This window comes from Belonocnema kinseyi, chromosome 5 (genome assembly GCF_010883055.1).
Source record: "Belonocnema kinseyi isolate 2016_QV_RU_SX_M_011 chromosome 5, B_treatae_v1, whole genome shotgun sequence".
Classification (NCBI taxonomy): Eukaryota; Metazoa; Arthropoda; class Insecta; order Hymenoptera; family Cynipidae; genus Belonocnema; species Belonocnema kinseyi.
The window spans coordinates 54,221,909-54,239,588 of record NC_046661.1 but is presented as its reverse complement, the minus strand read 5'-3'; the positions used below and the strand labels follow the sequence as shown (position 1 = coordinate 54,239,588).

General features: G+C 32.0%; 1 protein-coding gene across 1 annotated transcript in view; it reads right to left on the bottom strand.

The window, feature by feature from the left end:
• Nucleotides 1–13,824: 13,824 nt before the first annotated feature.
• LOC117173655 (glycine-rich cell wall structural protein-like) overlaps nt 13,825–17,680 on the bottom strand; it is a 20,392-nt gene continuing 16,536 nt past the window's right edge. The window contains exon 2 of the mRNA XM_033362295.1: nt 13,825–15,377. Within this exon, the coding sequence (XP_033218186.1) occupies nt 13,825–15,377 (1,553 nt within the window). The remainder of the gene's footprint in view (nt 15,378–17,680) is intronic.

Below are 17,680 nucleotides of genomic sequence, written 5' to 3'. Positions count from 1 at the left end.
GAAAGCTTATGCAATTTCACGTCGAACGGTGCCTACTAGATATATTTTTTACGTTTTGAAGAGAAGAAAGAACGCGAGAAGTTTTTTTTTAAATTCAAGATTTACTCGAATTTTGTACTACTTTTTGTCTACTTCAAGTATTAGCATGACCTAGGAGAATATTTGCGAAAATCTGAAAATTATGTGACATATAGCCTACAATATTATCATTAATTTAAGCCGAAAAAAACGTAAAAAATCATTATTGGTTTCCGAGATACAAATAAAAATGTTCAATCGTATCTGAGTTGAGTTTCAGTCAACGATCAGTCACCGTCATTTTTGTTAGATTCGTAATAAGTGTATAGCAATTCATATACAAAATATAACTTATCTATCCTTTAAACGATATTATAGTTCGCACATCTTATGCAGGGCTCTTCTTATTATAAATTTAAACGAGAATCAGCTTAACTCTGTCTAATCTTCATGTCTACACGGAGAAAAAGATATTGCACAATGATATCGCAAAATCTCTGTATTGAAGTAAAGCGCAATATGATAATGCCCAAGCAAGTTCCGGAGCTTTTTAGGTTATTATAATGCACCAACATTGCTTGGCCACTACTAGAACCCTCGCATATATAATACAACAATAATATAATGTAAAATCTTGCAAAGTACGATATCATGATTTTACGGTATTATAATGTGATAATTACCATATATAGAACAGGAATTACGGTATATATTGCAATTCTTGCGATATCGGTTTCTCCGTGTAGTACTGCGCCAGTACTGGCTGCCAATATGTCTCGCCAACACTGGTGCAGTACTGAAAGCCAGTACCGAACATAGTTATCATATAAAGGTCCTGCCAGCACTGCGCCAGTACTGGCGGTCAGTATTGTGCCGACGCTTGCAGTGCTGGCGCAGGAATGCGCCAGTAGTCAATTTCGCTTTGGGAAATTGCTAAAAACAATAAAAATATGTTTTAAAAATATATTAGAACGTCTAAGTGTCAGTAGTATTTTACATATCAGAAACAATGTATATTAAAAAACCGCAAACAATCATACTGAGCGCCAGAAAATCGCAAAACCCAATTTTTCACCTATCTGTTTTTTTGGGACATATGAAATAGACCTATGAGAGTGATATTTGAAAACTAGTTATTCATTCGTATTCTACAGAAAAGTGTAAAACAAAATGTTCAGTTTCTACTCGATTCCCTTAATATTTTCGATTTAAAAAAAATCCACAAAAACGTTTTCTTTTTCTCATTACAAATACGTGTTAAGCTTCATCGGGCTATCGGAGCCTCTAAATGTAATTTTTGTTTCAAAGAACGCAGTTATTTTTTTGTAGATTTGAACAAAGGAGGCGATATGCTTGAAAATTTGGTAACGAAATTTCCAATGCAGTCTTGGACCACCCTAATGTGAACTCGCCTTCTCCTGAATCGGTAAATTTCTTTTCAGAAAAACACGAAAAACTAAAAAAATGTTCACTATTTTCTTTTTGGACTTCCTATTTCGTGCCATGAAGCTTATGTTTAAAAAAAAAACAACTAATTTTCAGAAAATTGACAGATCCTTTTGGCTTTATAGCGCTTGACTACCAATAATATCCACATTTTCATGAAATATGAAAAAGGTTTACATGGGCAGAGGAGACAGGGGGGAAGAGGGCCATCGAAAGTCTACGTTTGTCCACAAAAGAGGGAAATAGGGTTAAAAGGTGTGTAAAAAATTGTCCAAGTGGTATATGGATGACCCCTTAATTAAAGGTTCTACAAATAAAAAATATTAAATGTAATCCTGGAAGTGATTGACCAGATGTATAAATGGGAATACAGATATCTGTATATAAGGGGATGTGTACGTGGATCTAACACTTTTTTTTTAAACGATAACTTGAAAACGGTTGAAGCTAAATTTATGAAATGGGGCGGGCATATTTTCACAACTAATATCTCAAAGCTGACTGAAATAATTATTCAGACATTTATTACCTTTCTTAGCACTTAATATTATTTTTAAAATAGGTTTTTTATAGTGAATGGAAGTTATGGTCATTTATAAAATTTGAAATAACTATTTTCAGAGTATACATTTTGTCATTCACATAATTTAAACTTTATGCAAGGATAGAAAGATTCGTTGATTCGAGACGAATCGATTGCCCCATAATATAAATACATTTTATTGAAGAGTATGGATTGTATGGTGATTTATGATATTTGAGAAATCGGTTTCTTTATAATTAAACTTTTTTATGAACATAATTTAAAATTGATGCAAGTAAAGAATCGATTCCTTGATTCAAGCCCAATCCATTGAAGCATAATATTAATACATTGTATTGCATTGCAGAATACAGACGTTAGGATCATTTATATAATTTGAAAATTTTGTTTTTCACAGAAAAAATTTGTTCACTACTATAATTCAATATTCATGCAAAAATAGAGAAAACTAGCTTATTCAAGATGTTTTCATTGGTTCATTTGCATTTTTTTACTTTAACTTCCTCTGCAAGAAAGCAAATATATTTTTAATTATTCATGATTAGGAAGAAAGTCCTTTTAAAATTGGATACTATAAAATTGTAAATACTATTAGAGTGGAAGCAACCCAAATCGAATTAGCACCTAGTTTGTTTCTATACTAATTAATTTGAAGTGAACATTCAGGAAGGGGAATTTTTGGAAAAGATTTTTTCAAATGTTTTGCAAACATTAAAAAATATTTAAAATTCATTCAAAGGAAACTACAGCTTTCAAATAATTTGCATATTGATCCACTTAGTTATTGTAAGCAAATAATGTCAATAAATATACAACTCGGTGATTTCATGAAAGAACAATTTGGTTTTTTGTTTAAATCGAATACAAATTATGTTTAATGCAATTATCAATTGTAAAACCTTATCAAACTTGTGACTTTTGATAAACTTTTACGTTTTTTCCTATAGCGAATGAAGTTCGCTTTTTATAAGAGAAGTTGTAACTTAAACGAGTTATCCTTTTGCAAGTTAATATAATTGTAACTCATTCCTTTTACAACATAAACTAAATCAATAAAGACCTGATTAATAGTAGTGAAAACTAGTTTGTCGTATCTATAGTAAGAGATTTAAAGGCAGATTAGCGAGAGAAAAAAATCTACGAAAACCCATCTTAATGTAAAAATTGTCGTCTAACAGAACTCATTTAAAAATTTTAAAAAGTTATAAAAAAGTTTTCTTTTTTAATTTTTGAAAAGTTACACATATCATCAGTATGTCATTTTTTGCATTCTTATGTGGAAATTATTGGTTCTTGGATGCGGATGCAAAATTTGCATTGTGTAATTATTGTGTACACATAGTTTACGAAATTTGTTTTTGCTGGTTTATCAAATAATAATGAAACTAGTATGCATCGTAATGGCCATGACTCTGAAATGCGATTTAGAAACTTTTATTTCCTGTTTTTTGTAAATTATGTACATATTGTGTGCCAGTTCCGTCTTCAGCGAGGTCTTTATTCAAAGCACAAAAAACAGTCAATGCAAATAAATACATTTTTTAAACGATCGACCAAAACAAAAACAATGTTTCGTAAAATGTTCTAGAAGAATTTTCTAATCGATGCATAATAATTTGCCCTTCGATCTTTTATGTAGATTTTAAAAAGGGCTAAGAAATCAGCTAGTTTCCAATTACACATTTCCGGTGTGTCCTATCTATCAATTATACATACTTGGTATGTCTGGTAATATTCCTAATTTTTCGTAAAACTTTTCTAGAGATTCCGAATTTTAAACTTAGATAATTTGACAATTTTAAAGCTATTTTTTTCTACAGGTATGAAAAAGCATTATAATCTTTTGTCGTTTCGTAAATCTTCAATTTATAAAACAATCTCGAAACGTGCGATATCCAAGAAATACCGTATGCCACAAAAAGCAACAATTTTTGTATTCGTCTGCGTCTTCTCCATTCTCAACTTGTATTTTCGTGTTATTCTTTCTATTATTAGCACAAGATTACAGTTATTTAGTACAAAAAATCTTGATTCTTTAGAAGCGTTTTATAATTATTATACGCACAAAATATATGAAAATTCGCAAATATAATTGACATATTATAAATGTATAGATTCGCACCTGCGAATAAAAACCAACTAAAACTGAAAAAATATTGTTTTGATTCAAACAAAAAAATTTTTTACAATACATTTTTTTGATTTAAACAAAATTCGTCTGAAAAAATTTTTCCAATTGTTAGATATCTCGTTCATTAATATTGTTAACCGATTAGCATGAAGCATTTTAGGATTAAGAAAAAACCAGTAAAAGCCAGTAAGCCAGTAATCAGGTCATCCAAATACATCAGTATGTGAGGTTTGAAATATCTTAATGATGCGTAAAAATACAAATCATATGTGAATTAGAGAATGAAAGTTTGGGTCGAGGCTGTTATATCTAATCTTTCTTCAACTTATTTGTTTTGAAACAATTCGTGTCGGCATACAGACTTACGAAAGCTAAGGAACTTAATCACACTGAACTGAATTTTTTAACTGAAATGCACTGAATAGTATAAAATAAAATAAGTAATTTAAAAACCATTTGAATACGCCAGAAATAAAACATCTATAAATTATAAGACAAGAATGTTATATCTTTTTTTTTATATTAAATATAATAACAAATAATAACAAGATTAACGATTATCTCAAGTTTAAGAAAAGTAAAAATCTTTTCGGTATACTTAAATGTGTTCCTCTATCATGAGGAATTTATTTTCAAAAGATTATTTTGAAAGAGAGTCTATTTGAGGACTTTTTTTAGGAATTAAGAAAAATGGCAAGGTCGTCTAGGCAGGGTAAAAATATTTCAGTGTCATTTTTGCTATATATATATATATATATATAACATGCCGAAAAAAGCGAATTTCCGTGAATCTAGGCAGAATTTTTAAAATAATTTCTCTGTTATCATCCACCCACTTTTTTGAACGAAGTCGGTTGATATTTAGCGATCGTGCAGAGACCATGAAGTTTCCCATTAATTTAATATGAGAAAAATTCAGCTTTTTGTCAATCGAGTGTTTCAACGCGATTACATGTTTCAAATAATTCCGCATTTTAATTTTTTTTTCGTAATTTGTCAGAAAACAAAAATCTATCTCAAATTTCGAGGGTTCATAACTTTAAGCCACTTTTCATGGTCCCTACAGAGAACCCCATAAGTGACAGATTTGAATCTTACGTAATATTGCGGTTAATTAATCAAATTATTTTATTTTGTTTAAATATAATAAAATATAAAGATAATTGTGATATCGTAACCTCTAGAAAATACACTCATTTCATGACTTACTGAAAGAAACAAATTCAATTGTTTAAGAAATTAATAAACAGTTACAAAAACCTTATATTCTTACATTACTGATTTATAATTATTTATAAAAAAGAACTTTCAAAAAGCGTATCAAAACTTTGTATTGGTTTCTTTTTATTCGCCATGTAACATTAACCGTAAGGAAACGGTTTTTTTGAGTTAAATAAATTCTTTGGTTAGCTTTGCCAAACAGTTTTGTAAGCTTAACCAAGCTAAAATGTAATATTATCTGGAAATATAACACAGAGGTCAGTAATATTTTAGATATATGTCATAGTTCCCTTTCCAAATATTAAGTTTTCATCTACTTTACTCTCTAAATCTGAAACAGGGAAAGTTTTACTAATTATATTAATATTAATTGAGTATTTGACCAATTAAATATTAATATTTTACTGATGGATTAATACAAAAATCATAAGTTTATTTTTCTATAATCAATTAGTGACAAGAAGAACTCATTCTTTAGTCATTTCAGTTATTAATAATCGTCAAAATCTGTATTGGTTTTTTTCGATGTCAAATTGTGAAATCAACAACTGAACGTATGTCAAGTGTGCTGTTGTGTTTAATCGAATTTCGTTGTGTTTATGCGAGTACACAAGCATGAATGAGAATATTTTTGACGTGAATAAAGTTAGACGAAATGGATGTAGTGTGTAAATAATTATAATTTTTCCGGTTTGGAGCAGTAAAATGCAAATTTGAGAGATTGGTGAAGGTGACGTGTAAGCCCATTCAGAAGTTTCAAAATATCACCTTGTTATTGTTCCAATAAATTTTGAAATGTTTCCAAATCGTGTTCTTGTGTAATTTTCCGCGCTTTCTGTTTATAATAATATCTGTAATTAATATATACTACGCTAAATAAATTAATATACTTTTACCCGGAAATTATTAACTTTTCAGTTTTTCCCTGTATTAATAAATATTTGACTGTCCTAGTAGAATTTTATTATATTTTTACATTCTCATCTCAATGAGTGGGTATTAGTTTTAACTGAGTGATTGAAGAAGAATGAGTACTACTTTCTTGTCGTCTCCAATACGATTACTTTCGAAGTAATTGAACATTCTTTGTATAGGGCAACGACGTCCCCAATAATTGGATTCAAAATCTGAAAATAGAAATTGAATATTTTTTCACTCCGTGAATACTCCGCATTCGAAATTTCGCACGTACAATACAAGGAAAAAAAATAATTTAAGGTCTGTGGGTTTGGAAAAATTTTAGGGTGGCTTTCACACCCGTAGCACATCTCTCCGTTACTGCAAATGTGCCCCTAAATCCATAGTCCAGTGGAATGATTATCAATCTTTTTAAATATTTTCAATTATTTAAGAAAGTTCCATTTGTTTAAATCCTTGTTTTTTCAAAAAGACGGCTTTTTCCAACTGCAAACAAATGAAAGTCGTCTTTCTACACATTGTATGCGTTTTCGATACTTTAGCTTAATTATTCAACAAACCCTTATTTGTTTAAACAAATCAAATTTGTTTGAACAATGTTTTGCTACAAAATTTGGGAATTCTCTCTTTTATATTATAAATTTTGGAGCTACTAGTTTTTCAAAGCATAAATTTTACTATATATATTTTTGAATTGTGTAAACAGTTAACTGTCAGTTATTCCCGATATTTCATGGTCTTCTCCGACAGTAGTATACTTTTTTCTGATAAATTTCACTGATCACCAAAAATTACGACATATATTCTAGCATTCAAAGGGAACCTAGGTCATTTTTGTTGATCAGTGAAATTTATCAGAAAAAAGTAGACTTCTGCAAGACAATGCAATTAAATACCGAACATAAATTTACTGGCTGGAAGATTTGTAAGGAAAGCGCAAAACAGTTGATATTTTTGTTTATTTTTTTTATCTGTTTCATCCCGGACGTAAAAAGATTAAACTAACATCACACCATTGTTAATAATGATTAATTGCTTGAGCAATTAATTAGTATAAAAAATATTTGATATATTTTGAAGAATTTCTTAGTTGAAATATTTGAGGCTGATAAGATAACATTTCGTAGGAGAATATATTTGAACAAATTTAATTTATTCAGTTAAATAAGGTTTTGTTTGATAATATAGCTGAGGTATCAAGAACATACAAATATATAAAAAGACAACCTTGATTATGATTTTATTAGGAAAAATTCGAGTTTTTGAGAAAAGACAATGATTTAAGCAGATGTAATTTGATTAAATAATTAAAAATAAACTACAAATATTGATGATTATTCCACTTGAAGAAAAGCTATGACATTATTTGGCTCAAATATGAGAATAAAGTGCCCAAAGGTGTAGCTTTCGTGCAAAATTGGCATTTTTAGATGTAAGGGTACATTTTGGGACACCGTGGACCTCTTCAAGTTCAATAATTTTCCCGCAGCATTTTCCTTAACCCACTGCAGTTATTCCAAAAAACCCGAAAAAGTAATTTCTTCCAACGCATTTTTATTGTAAAATGTGGAGTGCCAGGCGGGACCTGTTAAAATCAAATATTCAAAAAAAGGTGCAATTTTTTCGGATTTTTGAACCGATTTGGCAGGATCGTTACCCTCCAGCACGGAAATAAATTTTGCAATACATTATTCAACCACGCTATTGGGACATTTCTTAAGGTATAATAAGAACTAGAACTATCTATTATTTTAGCGTGCAGAAAATTGCCGACAAGTAGCTTTGAAGCTTAAAAACTCAGCCAAAAGAAATGCGTATCCTTAATATTCATTTCCTGAGGTTCCATTGTCCACTGAAAAAATTGGTTACATACACAATTTGTAACTTAGCTTGGACAATTTTTACTTTCAAATATTTTTCTATTTATATTGAAACAAATTAGGAGCACCGAGATCTTTAGTATTTTAAATTGATGAGAGGATTTTTTTTTGAAACACTCTAATTAAACTCCTGATTTCTCAATCAATTGTTTTTTATGAACAAAAAACGTGAAATCTTAAGATTTTCTCAACACGCTTGGATTTTTGCTTTTGATGAAGCGATAGGTATAGATCGTATAGAAAATAATTTTAAAGTATATAATAAGCTTTAAAATGAGCCCTCAGCGAATATTCTACATCAAATAGTATATGAGATTCGAATTTGTTAAATAGTATTGTGCGTTTTTTATTTAAGACAAAGCGATAATGACTTTTCATTGTTGCGAAAAAAATTCTCGATCGAGTTATTGCTATTGGATTCTGAAATTGGATAGTTTAAAGTATTGAAAACCCTTTTTCAGGATTAAAAAATCCAAAAATAACAAAGGGTTGGAAGCACTTTTTTTTAAACATTCATATTCTATCAAAAAGTATCTGTGGAGTTCAATTTTCGCTAAAATATCTAACAGATTTTGTATCTTCAGGAAGAAGTAGGTTTAAGATGTCAACAAAATTTTTTACATTGTTTATAACAAATCGTTATAAATAATAATATTTTTTTTCCATACTTAGAGCTGACAAAAGAATATGAAAATAATTGTGTATTACCATTCAGGAAGGCGGATTTTAATTATTATTTTTCCAAGATCCTACATGAAATATATTCATTTCGAAAAATATTATCTCAACAAATTTTATAAACAGTTTTAACAGAACATGCCCAACACCTGTGAGAATGAAAAAAATGGTTCATCGTAATTCGTCATAAACAGTGGGACAAATTTTGTCGCAATTTCGTTGAAATAATCTTCCAAATTTTCGATCTCTAATTTGTATGTATGTTTTGTTATCCGAATGTTTCGATGGAAATTAAAGAAGTTCTATGCTTTTTAACATTTTTAAAGTTTAAAAAAAATGTAAAAAAAAAATATTTTTCTAACAGATTGAAAATTTCAATCAATGTTTTTACTCAATATCAAACATATTTCAAAACTATCCGAATGAAATTTTTCAATTAGATACAAATTCAAAAAGTTATATGCTTTTCCAAATTTCGATTTTTTTTAAAGAGTTCCGTAAGTTTTAGTCTTGAGTTTGTCTACAATATTTTATTTTTCAAAGAGATATGTATGATAATGTAATCGTCAAATTCATCTGGGGCTTAAATCATAGTTTTCAATTTAAGTTACAATATTTATTGTATTTGAATAAGTGCAGTCGAGGTGCGAGCATTAAACAAAAAAAAGTATTTTAATCTCGTTTTTTTCAATCATAAACATTCGCCATCTCTTTGTCTTCAATGAAAAACGCACGTTAATAAACAAATTTACATGTTCTAAACTGTTTGTCATAGGATATTGGCTAAAAGCTTATTTTAAAGTTTATTTTATGCACTAAAAGAGTCCTATTAATAAAAATCAGTTGAGAATGAAATCAGCTTCGAACTTTTCAGGGCATCTAAATCACGTCCATACAAACATTTTAAAACAAAAATCTTTGTGCTTTGAATTTGTTCCAGTAAATAGCCTTTTTTTAAATGGGCTGTTTAAAATTTTTAAACATTCAAAAGTCAAATTGTCCAAGCTAAGTTACAAAATTCTGCACGTAACAAATTTTGTCAGTGGACAATATAAACGTTTTTGACCTATTTTTCCGATTTTATCCATCGAAAGTGTTTTTTTTACGAAATAAAAATTCCATTTTCCAGGCAACATTTTACGAGATATAAGGAAATATTCAGAAGCTAAATTGATTATCTTAAGAAGACCTATACGTTTGTTTCAAACTATTTTTATAATAAGACAATTGTTTTTTGTTTTAATTTCAAAAATATTACATCAAAAATATAAGGCAAAGTCCTTTATCAGGCAAAGAAAACAATATATTTGCTTAAGTCAACCAAATTATGTGATATAATAAACCAAATTTTACTAAACAAAAAATGTTCTTGTATCAACCTAATATGTTGTAGTTCATATAATAACCTTCATTCTATTTTTTTAAATCAGAAACCCAAAAAAGCCCTCAGTACGTATTCTCATGGAAATGTGGTTAAAATAATTTTATTTCTTTAAGTGTGAAAGTTTTAAAGAAACCCTGTAAGATGTAAAACAAGCCGTTGGGAAATTTTATAAGTTTGAATTTCAAAAAACCACTTTTCAAGAAAAACGCATGTAAACTTCGCAAGTGCCAGAAATACACGTGTTATACTTTTTTTTGAACATGCAATGTACCCAGCTTCGCATAACAAAAAGTGAAATTAAAATATTCATTGGGTATACCTATAGAACGCCCATAGTGGGTAGTCTTAATTAATTATTCCGAATTTTTAATTATTAAAACGTATGCTGATAAAGCCGATTATTTTAATCATAATAGTCAGTGGATGCAATCCCAGCCATATCCTAAAACTATTCCAATTATTTCGAAATTTCAATTGCCATAACTTATGTAGATGAAGCCGATTAGTGCTTGATTTTGACTTAATTGGGCTTGAATTGGGCTCACCCGTAGAACGCTCAAGGTAAGCACTATTGGAGCAAACAAGTCTGGTCGCACAAAATGTAACTCCAGTTTTATCGATAGAGGGCAGTAGGGAGATAAAATATCGGCTGTGGTCAGCTGCTATTTACTTCGGTAAAGTTATTGTAAATTATATCCGTTCAGGAATACATAAATGAGTTGGGATAATTCTGATAGAAAACGTAATGGGAATAATGAATTAGGCACACGGGTTGAAAAATAATGAGCTATTCAAGCAGATTGTAGCAGTCAATTTTTATTCATATAAATGAAAAGAATTCTTCATCTTTAAAATTACATAGTAAATGAATTATTTACAAATATTGCTTGTTCATTATATTTTATCGGAAAATGTTAAAGTGCATTAATTTCCTGACATGTTTTTCTCTCATCCTTAAAAAGAACTTCTGACCATTAAATATTGTTCATACAATAACATTTTTCTTTTAACATTACGGTAATTTTATAATATATTTTACATATTGTATTTTTAATATGCTTAAAATAATGAAAGTGTTTCCAAATTAGACATACGCTTTAAATTGAAATCGATATTTCCTAAAAAAAAATCAAAAAGATCAGCAGAGTATAGTCACATTTTCAAGTGAAACAACAATTAATAAACATTTTTGGTAAGCTAAGCATTTTATAATTTTTAAGCCCCCGCCTGTATTGGTTAAAGTGTGCACTGTGCGTCTGCGCGAGCCGCGACGCCGCAGACGGGCTCTGTTTTCTGCACTAAAGCAGTTGCGAGCGCCATTTTTTCTTGTAGTCGTTCGTTCAAACTTCCATAAAATGAGGTTATTTTTACAAAGTCCTTTCATTTTCTACTTTGTAGAAATGTATAAATATGTGGTCGCTTTGTGCTGTTTCCCATCCTCAGTTAAGTATTTGTACTAAACCAAATATATTGCAGAAAACGCAACTCCAGATACTTTTAGGACTGAGCTGGCTGTTGGAAGAGACTGTGATTGAGAAGGTCAGAAGGAATAAGAGAATGCTAAGAGTTTTTAAATCATAAAAAAGCGTCAAATTAAAAAAAAAATAACAAATATTTATTATTTATCACTTTTAACTTTAGGATTTCAATAAATGTACCCTTTTTTATTAATTGGGCATGAAGTGGGGTGGCCAACTAAGGCCCAGCTTGTTAATTCAATCTGGGCATTCGTTGGGCTGACCGTTAAAACCGAGACAGTAGCCCAGTTGGGCATTGATTGGGCTGTCCAAATAGGGCCCAACTATTAGTTAGGAAATCTATTTGGGGCCCAATCTGGCCTCAATCAAATTTTCCACATGAGATCCACTCAGAAAACTGTTTATTTAAATCAAAACAATTCTTTCTTTGACATGGGGCCAAACCAAGATTTTATTAAATTATACAAATAATCTTTTGAATAATTAAGATAGTGTGCCGTTTCGGATGAAAACGCTTTAGTTTGTACACGTCTGTGTGACTACCGCACACTTCCCGCAGCTTCTTTCACTCCTGCCTACGGCGCGGCATCAATTTTCGGAAGAGATATATCCGGGGCCGTTATGTCCAAATTAGACTGCATTTGATTTAAACGCACTATTGCCTAATTCAATCAAATTTTATTTATATCAAACAAATTCTATCTTTGATATGGAATTGAGAAATGTTTGATGTAAAAAAACATATTTCTGAGTATAGGTCCTACTACCATCCCGCCGACCATTATTTTAAAGACTTTTAGGTTCAATTTCCTTTAAATGCAGTTATGCATTACAAAAAAAAGTGTAACTTATATTCCTATCAGGACAATTTCACATGAAAACAACAGCCCCGCATAGTATAAATGTTGTTTAAAAAGATGTACTTTTTGCAAATCTTCAAAAAACAATTTTTGTAAACAAAGAGTCAAACTAGCTGTGAATTCGATTCGGTTGTTACCAATTGCCTCACCCTTTGCCTGCATTTCTAATGTTATGTTGCTCATCTTATGTATGATGCATGAACGCTTTACTTCATCCTAGAGAAAGCGTTAATGATTATAATCGTCTATAAATTTCTTATGCATAAATGAAATATAAAATTTTGAGTTAATCAATTCGTCTCGACACAAATAATCTGGTTTTCATCAGCTTTGAATTAGGATAATTTCAAGAGTTATACTTAAAAAATTAATTTGGCAAGATTCTACATGATCGTAAGTTTAATCTATTCTTAGATCAACTTTAAATCGTGTTAATGGACATTTTTTTTGTAAAAATCGACTTTTAAGTTCTATAAATGACTATATTTTCCTAAGTGTTGAATAAATTTTATTAATATAATAGGTGATTCGATTCGTTTCGAATCAAGGAGTCCTTTTTATTCTCACGTCAACTTTTGAATTATGTCAGTGATAAAATTTTTACTATAAAAACCCAATTTTTAAAACATTATAAAGTGCTAAAAAGAAATTTCATGAATATTTGTTTAATCTTTGCATCAGTTTTAAGATGTTAGGCTTGAAAAATTCACATTTATACGTCTATACGTTCTCCCATAAGCATACATCCGAACAATTGCTTAGAACGTTGCATTAAACATATATCAAATGAGAAAAATTTAATCAAATCGTTGTAGAAATATTTTAAATTGTAATGCCTGTAAAGTTTTCACTACGAGGAAGCAAAAAAGAAGAAAGGAATTTGTTGAAAACACATTTGTGACTAATATTTCTTCTCGAATATATTTTCCACCTGAAGATCAGAAGCAAGTGAATTCTGACACGTTCTTTAGAAGACAGAACGTTTGTTTAGTTTTTGATGTACGAGCAATATTCTTAATTTTTTGGAAAAACCTATTAATGTGTGAAAAATAATAATATGCATATTATAACAGGAGATATATTAAGAAAGTAAGTAGATTATAACACAAATAAAATATTTTCAATTATTTAGATATCATTGGTTTATTTCTTAGAAATATTACAGCACTAGTTGAGGTTTCTCATTTGACTATAAAGACAAAGGATTGAGTATGAAACACAAAACTCATATTTTTTGTTTTTATATAATATTTAAAAAATATTAAGTTATTTTGATGCATGAGCTGGATGGTGTGAAGGTGATTCATAATGAGGTTCATGATGATCATCATGATTATGATCTTTATGTCCATGAGGTTTATCTTTATCATGCTTATGTTTTTTATTATTTTTATGTTTATCAGATTCATGATGATCAGTTTCATGTTTATGGGCTGCATCATGATCATTCGGATGATTAACTGTATGTGATGATTTGAAATAATCATTTTCCTTATGGCCAGGTGGATAATTATATATATGATGTTCACTAGTCACTACCACTATATTTTTTGAACGTGTACCACGTGTATCATTTGTTTCCTTTTTGCCATCTTCATCTTTCTTAGTATTTCCACCTTGTCGAAGAGGTGCACCATGTTCATCACGCTTAGAATTTGAACCATATTCAGTTTGTTTAGGAGGCACCCCACGTTCAGGACTTGAACTACTTTCATTAGTTCCAGAAGATGTACCTCCAGAACTTCTAGAATTTTCATTATATTTTGTACGTTTAGAGTTTGCATCATATTCACCAGATCCAGAACCTTCACCATATTCATCAGGGTCAGAATTTGCCCCAGATCCGGAAGACCCGGGTCGTCCATAGCTGGAACGCCCATCAGGTCCATATCCTTCACGTTCCGAACGTTCCAATGCAGAATATCCACCTTGTCCATATGCTCCCTGACCAAGTAGCATTTCCTTTTTTCTTTTCTTATAACTATGACGCAGTAATCCTCCTGCAAGGACTCCTCCACCTATTGCCCCTAGTCCTCCTGCTATTAATGTACCGCTGTTTGACCCTTCATCTTTCGATGCAGCTCCCGTTTCTCCTGGAGCTGGTGCTGGAGCAGGTGCTGCAGCTGGCGCTGGCGCTGGAGCAGGTGCTGGAGCAGGTGCTGGAGCAGGTGCTGCAGGAGGTGCTGCAGGAGGAGGTGCAGGAGCAGCTGCTCCTCCTGAAGTATCTGAAGGAGGTGCTGCAGTGGGTGCTGGTGAAGCAGCTCCTCCTCCTGAAGGATCTGGAGGAGGTGTCGCAGAAGGTGCTGCAGGTGATGATGCAGTAGATCCTCCTGCTCCAGCACCTCCAGCTAAAGAAGGGTCTGTTGGTCCTCCTGTAGCACCACCAGCTGTACCACCTACTCCTGCTGCACCTCCTGCTGCACCGCCTGCTGCACCTCCTGCAGCACCTCCTGCCGCACCTCCTCCTAAAGCCCCTGCACCAGAGGGATCTGCAGTACCTCCTGCAGCAGTACTTCCTCCAACACTACTTGTTCCAGCAGCTCCTCCAACACCGCCTGATCCTGTACCACCTCCAAGCCCACCTGCTCCAGCACCCCCACCAAGTCCGCCTGCTCCAGCACCCCCTGCAAGCCCGCCTGCCCCAGCACCTCCTCCTCCCAATGAAGGATCAGTGGGCCCTGCAGCACCTCCTCCTAAGGCACCTCCTCCTGGAGCTCCTCCTGCTGGAGCACCTCCTCCGAGAGCGCCTGCTCCAGAAGGTGCGGCAGCACCTCCAGCTGAAGGATCTGCAGGTCCGGGTGTTTGAGCACCTCCAACGTCTAAAAAATAAGAAATTAAATTAACCAAAAGATTGCAGTAATCGATAAAAATTATCTATTTCCTCGGTAAATGCGACAAAGTTCAAAGTTCAGTACCGGATCAGCCTATACTATGCGAAGCACTCAAAATTGCTTGCCTGACTGTTTTCACAACAAAATTTAATTGTTGAGGAAGTTAGTGTGATAACCTAAACGGTGCGTCTGTGTTCACGACCTTTTCTTTACGGGCATGTGGTACTTAGAAAATGATCGATTTTACCAGTGTTAGGTTCCATCGCCTTTTTTCTTACAATAATAAAAATTTTGTCTTAAAAATTTAGGACATAATAGCGAACATGCTAACGGACGACCCGTATGTGTCTTACAATTCTCTCCCATAATTATTCTTGAGTGCTATCGACAGCATCGAAGCGACAGAGACCTACATTATCGGAGTGCCAGACACCTAAAAAGCGATCCTAACCTCAAAATAGTGCACATGCCTAAAATTTTTATTTAGCACAATACATTTTTTGTTATTATCCCTAAAAAAAGAGCCTGTGGACGTCCGTTATAATATTTTAAAGCATCTCCGCATTCAGTTTTCAAAAATTTTCAGTTCTGTAGTCAAAGCCAAGGGAACTGAACCCGATTTACCACACGACAAAGTATCACATGCCCTTAAGACTTAACCGGTTTTCAACTTGTTTAGGGCTAACGTTACCCGGTAATAAGCGTTCAATTCAGAAAAATTAAGAATTTGTATTCCTATGAATACGCGATTTTTACTCTGTCTAAAAATCTCCCAACGGGGACAGAAAATGTACAAATCCTATTCCTCTCAATCGACTTAGTAAAATTTAACGAAAGCATTTATTTAACCTATTTTTAATTATTACATCTTTTTATAACTTATAAATTCTAAAAATATTCAAAGTTATATTTATTTACATTTTAATCATTTATTTAAACGTCTTAGAAGTGCATGAAAGAAATCTATTTAAATGTATGAATTAAAATGATTTCAATTCTATACTCTGGTCCCTGAGAGAAGATCCTCTGGGCGCGCATATCGGTTGGCGTTTCTGTATGGAGGAGTGTCCTCACCCGTTTTCTCACACGTAGTTTATTAAGTTCTCTTCTCATTGGTCCCTTGCTCCTAATTTAACATTTATTTCTTTCGCTGAGTTTCTTTTTAAAATAGTTTGAATGACTTTTACGAGATGTTAGCTATAAAAGAAAAGGATCTCACCGCGCGTAGGGCTCGAGTTACAAGGTTCTACGGTAGCCACTTGAGTTTCTGACTCAGTCGCTCTTTTTTGTAATTAAAAATTTAAAAATTAATCATTAATAATTCTGCGATCCCCGACTTAAAAGTAATATCTTCAAAATGTTCGAATTATTCTGATTCTAACGATATGGAATTTGTCTATAAAGTTTGAGAATTGGGGAAATAAGCAATATCAAATTGAATATTAAGCTAAAGTTTCTGTGATTAAGCTTCTTCAAATTTTCAACTTTCCTAGGCAAGCAATGTATCATTGGAATCAGAAAAATTCGTAGATGCGGATTATGCTATTTTTAAATCGCTGATTGCAAAGTTTAAATTCGGTACATTTCCTTAGTTTGACCTGCTGTGAACTAAAGACTCCTGCTGGGGTAACCTTATTCACACTGAGTTTGGTAAGCAAACAGACAAGTGTAGAAAATATAAAGTCGATGTCGTAAATCAATCAAAGAAAATAGTTTCTAATGAATTTGAAGAGGTTCACTCAGATTGGCTGAAACATCTCAACAAATCCCTTCTTCTTGGCAAATTGAACAATGGGCTGCTCAAAGAAAACCGAAATTGGTCGTTCTAGAGGATCTTCTCTCAGGGAACAGAGTATAGAGAGGCGGACTAGAATTTATTAAAATTAAATTTTTAAAACTTATATTCCACGTGAAGGAATTAAAACAATTTATTACATATTTTTTGTGAACATATTAGAAGAAATTAAACAATCTCAAAAATTAAAGACTTGTGGGGAATAGAAGACATCTATGTGAGGTTATCTGTCGGTACAATTACAAGGAATTAAATATATTGAAAACACGTTATCTTTTGGGGAGTAGGAACCTATGCGGCGGCCGCTATGGAATTAGAAATAAATTCGTTTCTGAGATGTCCTGTTCTTATAATGAATTTTAGACAGATGGAAAAATCGCGCGTTTAAAATAATATACAGTCTGTCAAGTTAAAGCGTGGGTGGCTTTACTCGCAGTCGGTGAGGTGTATCGACATGATTTTGGTGTCAAAATATTAAGAAGAGCTCCCTCTTTCA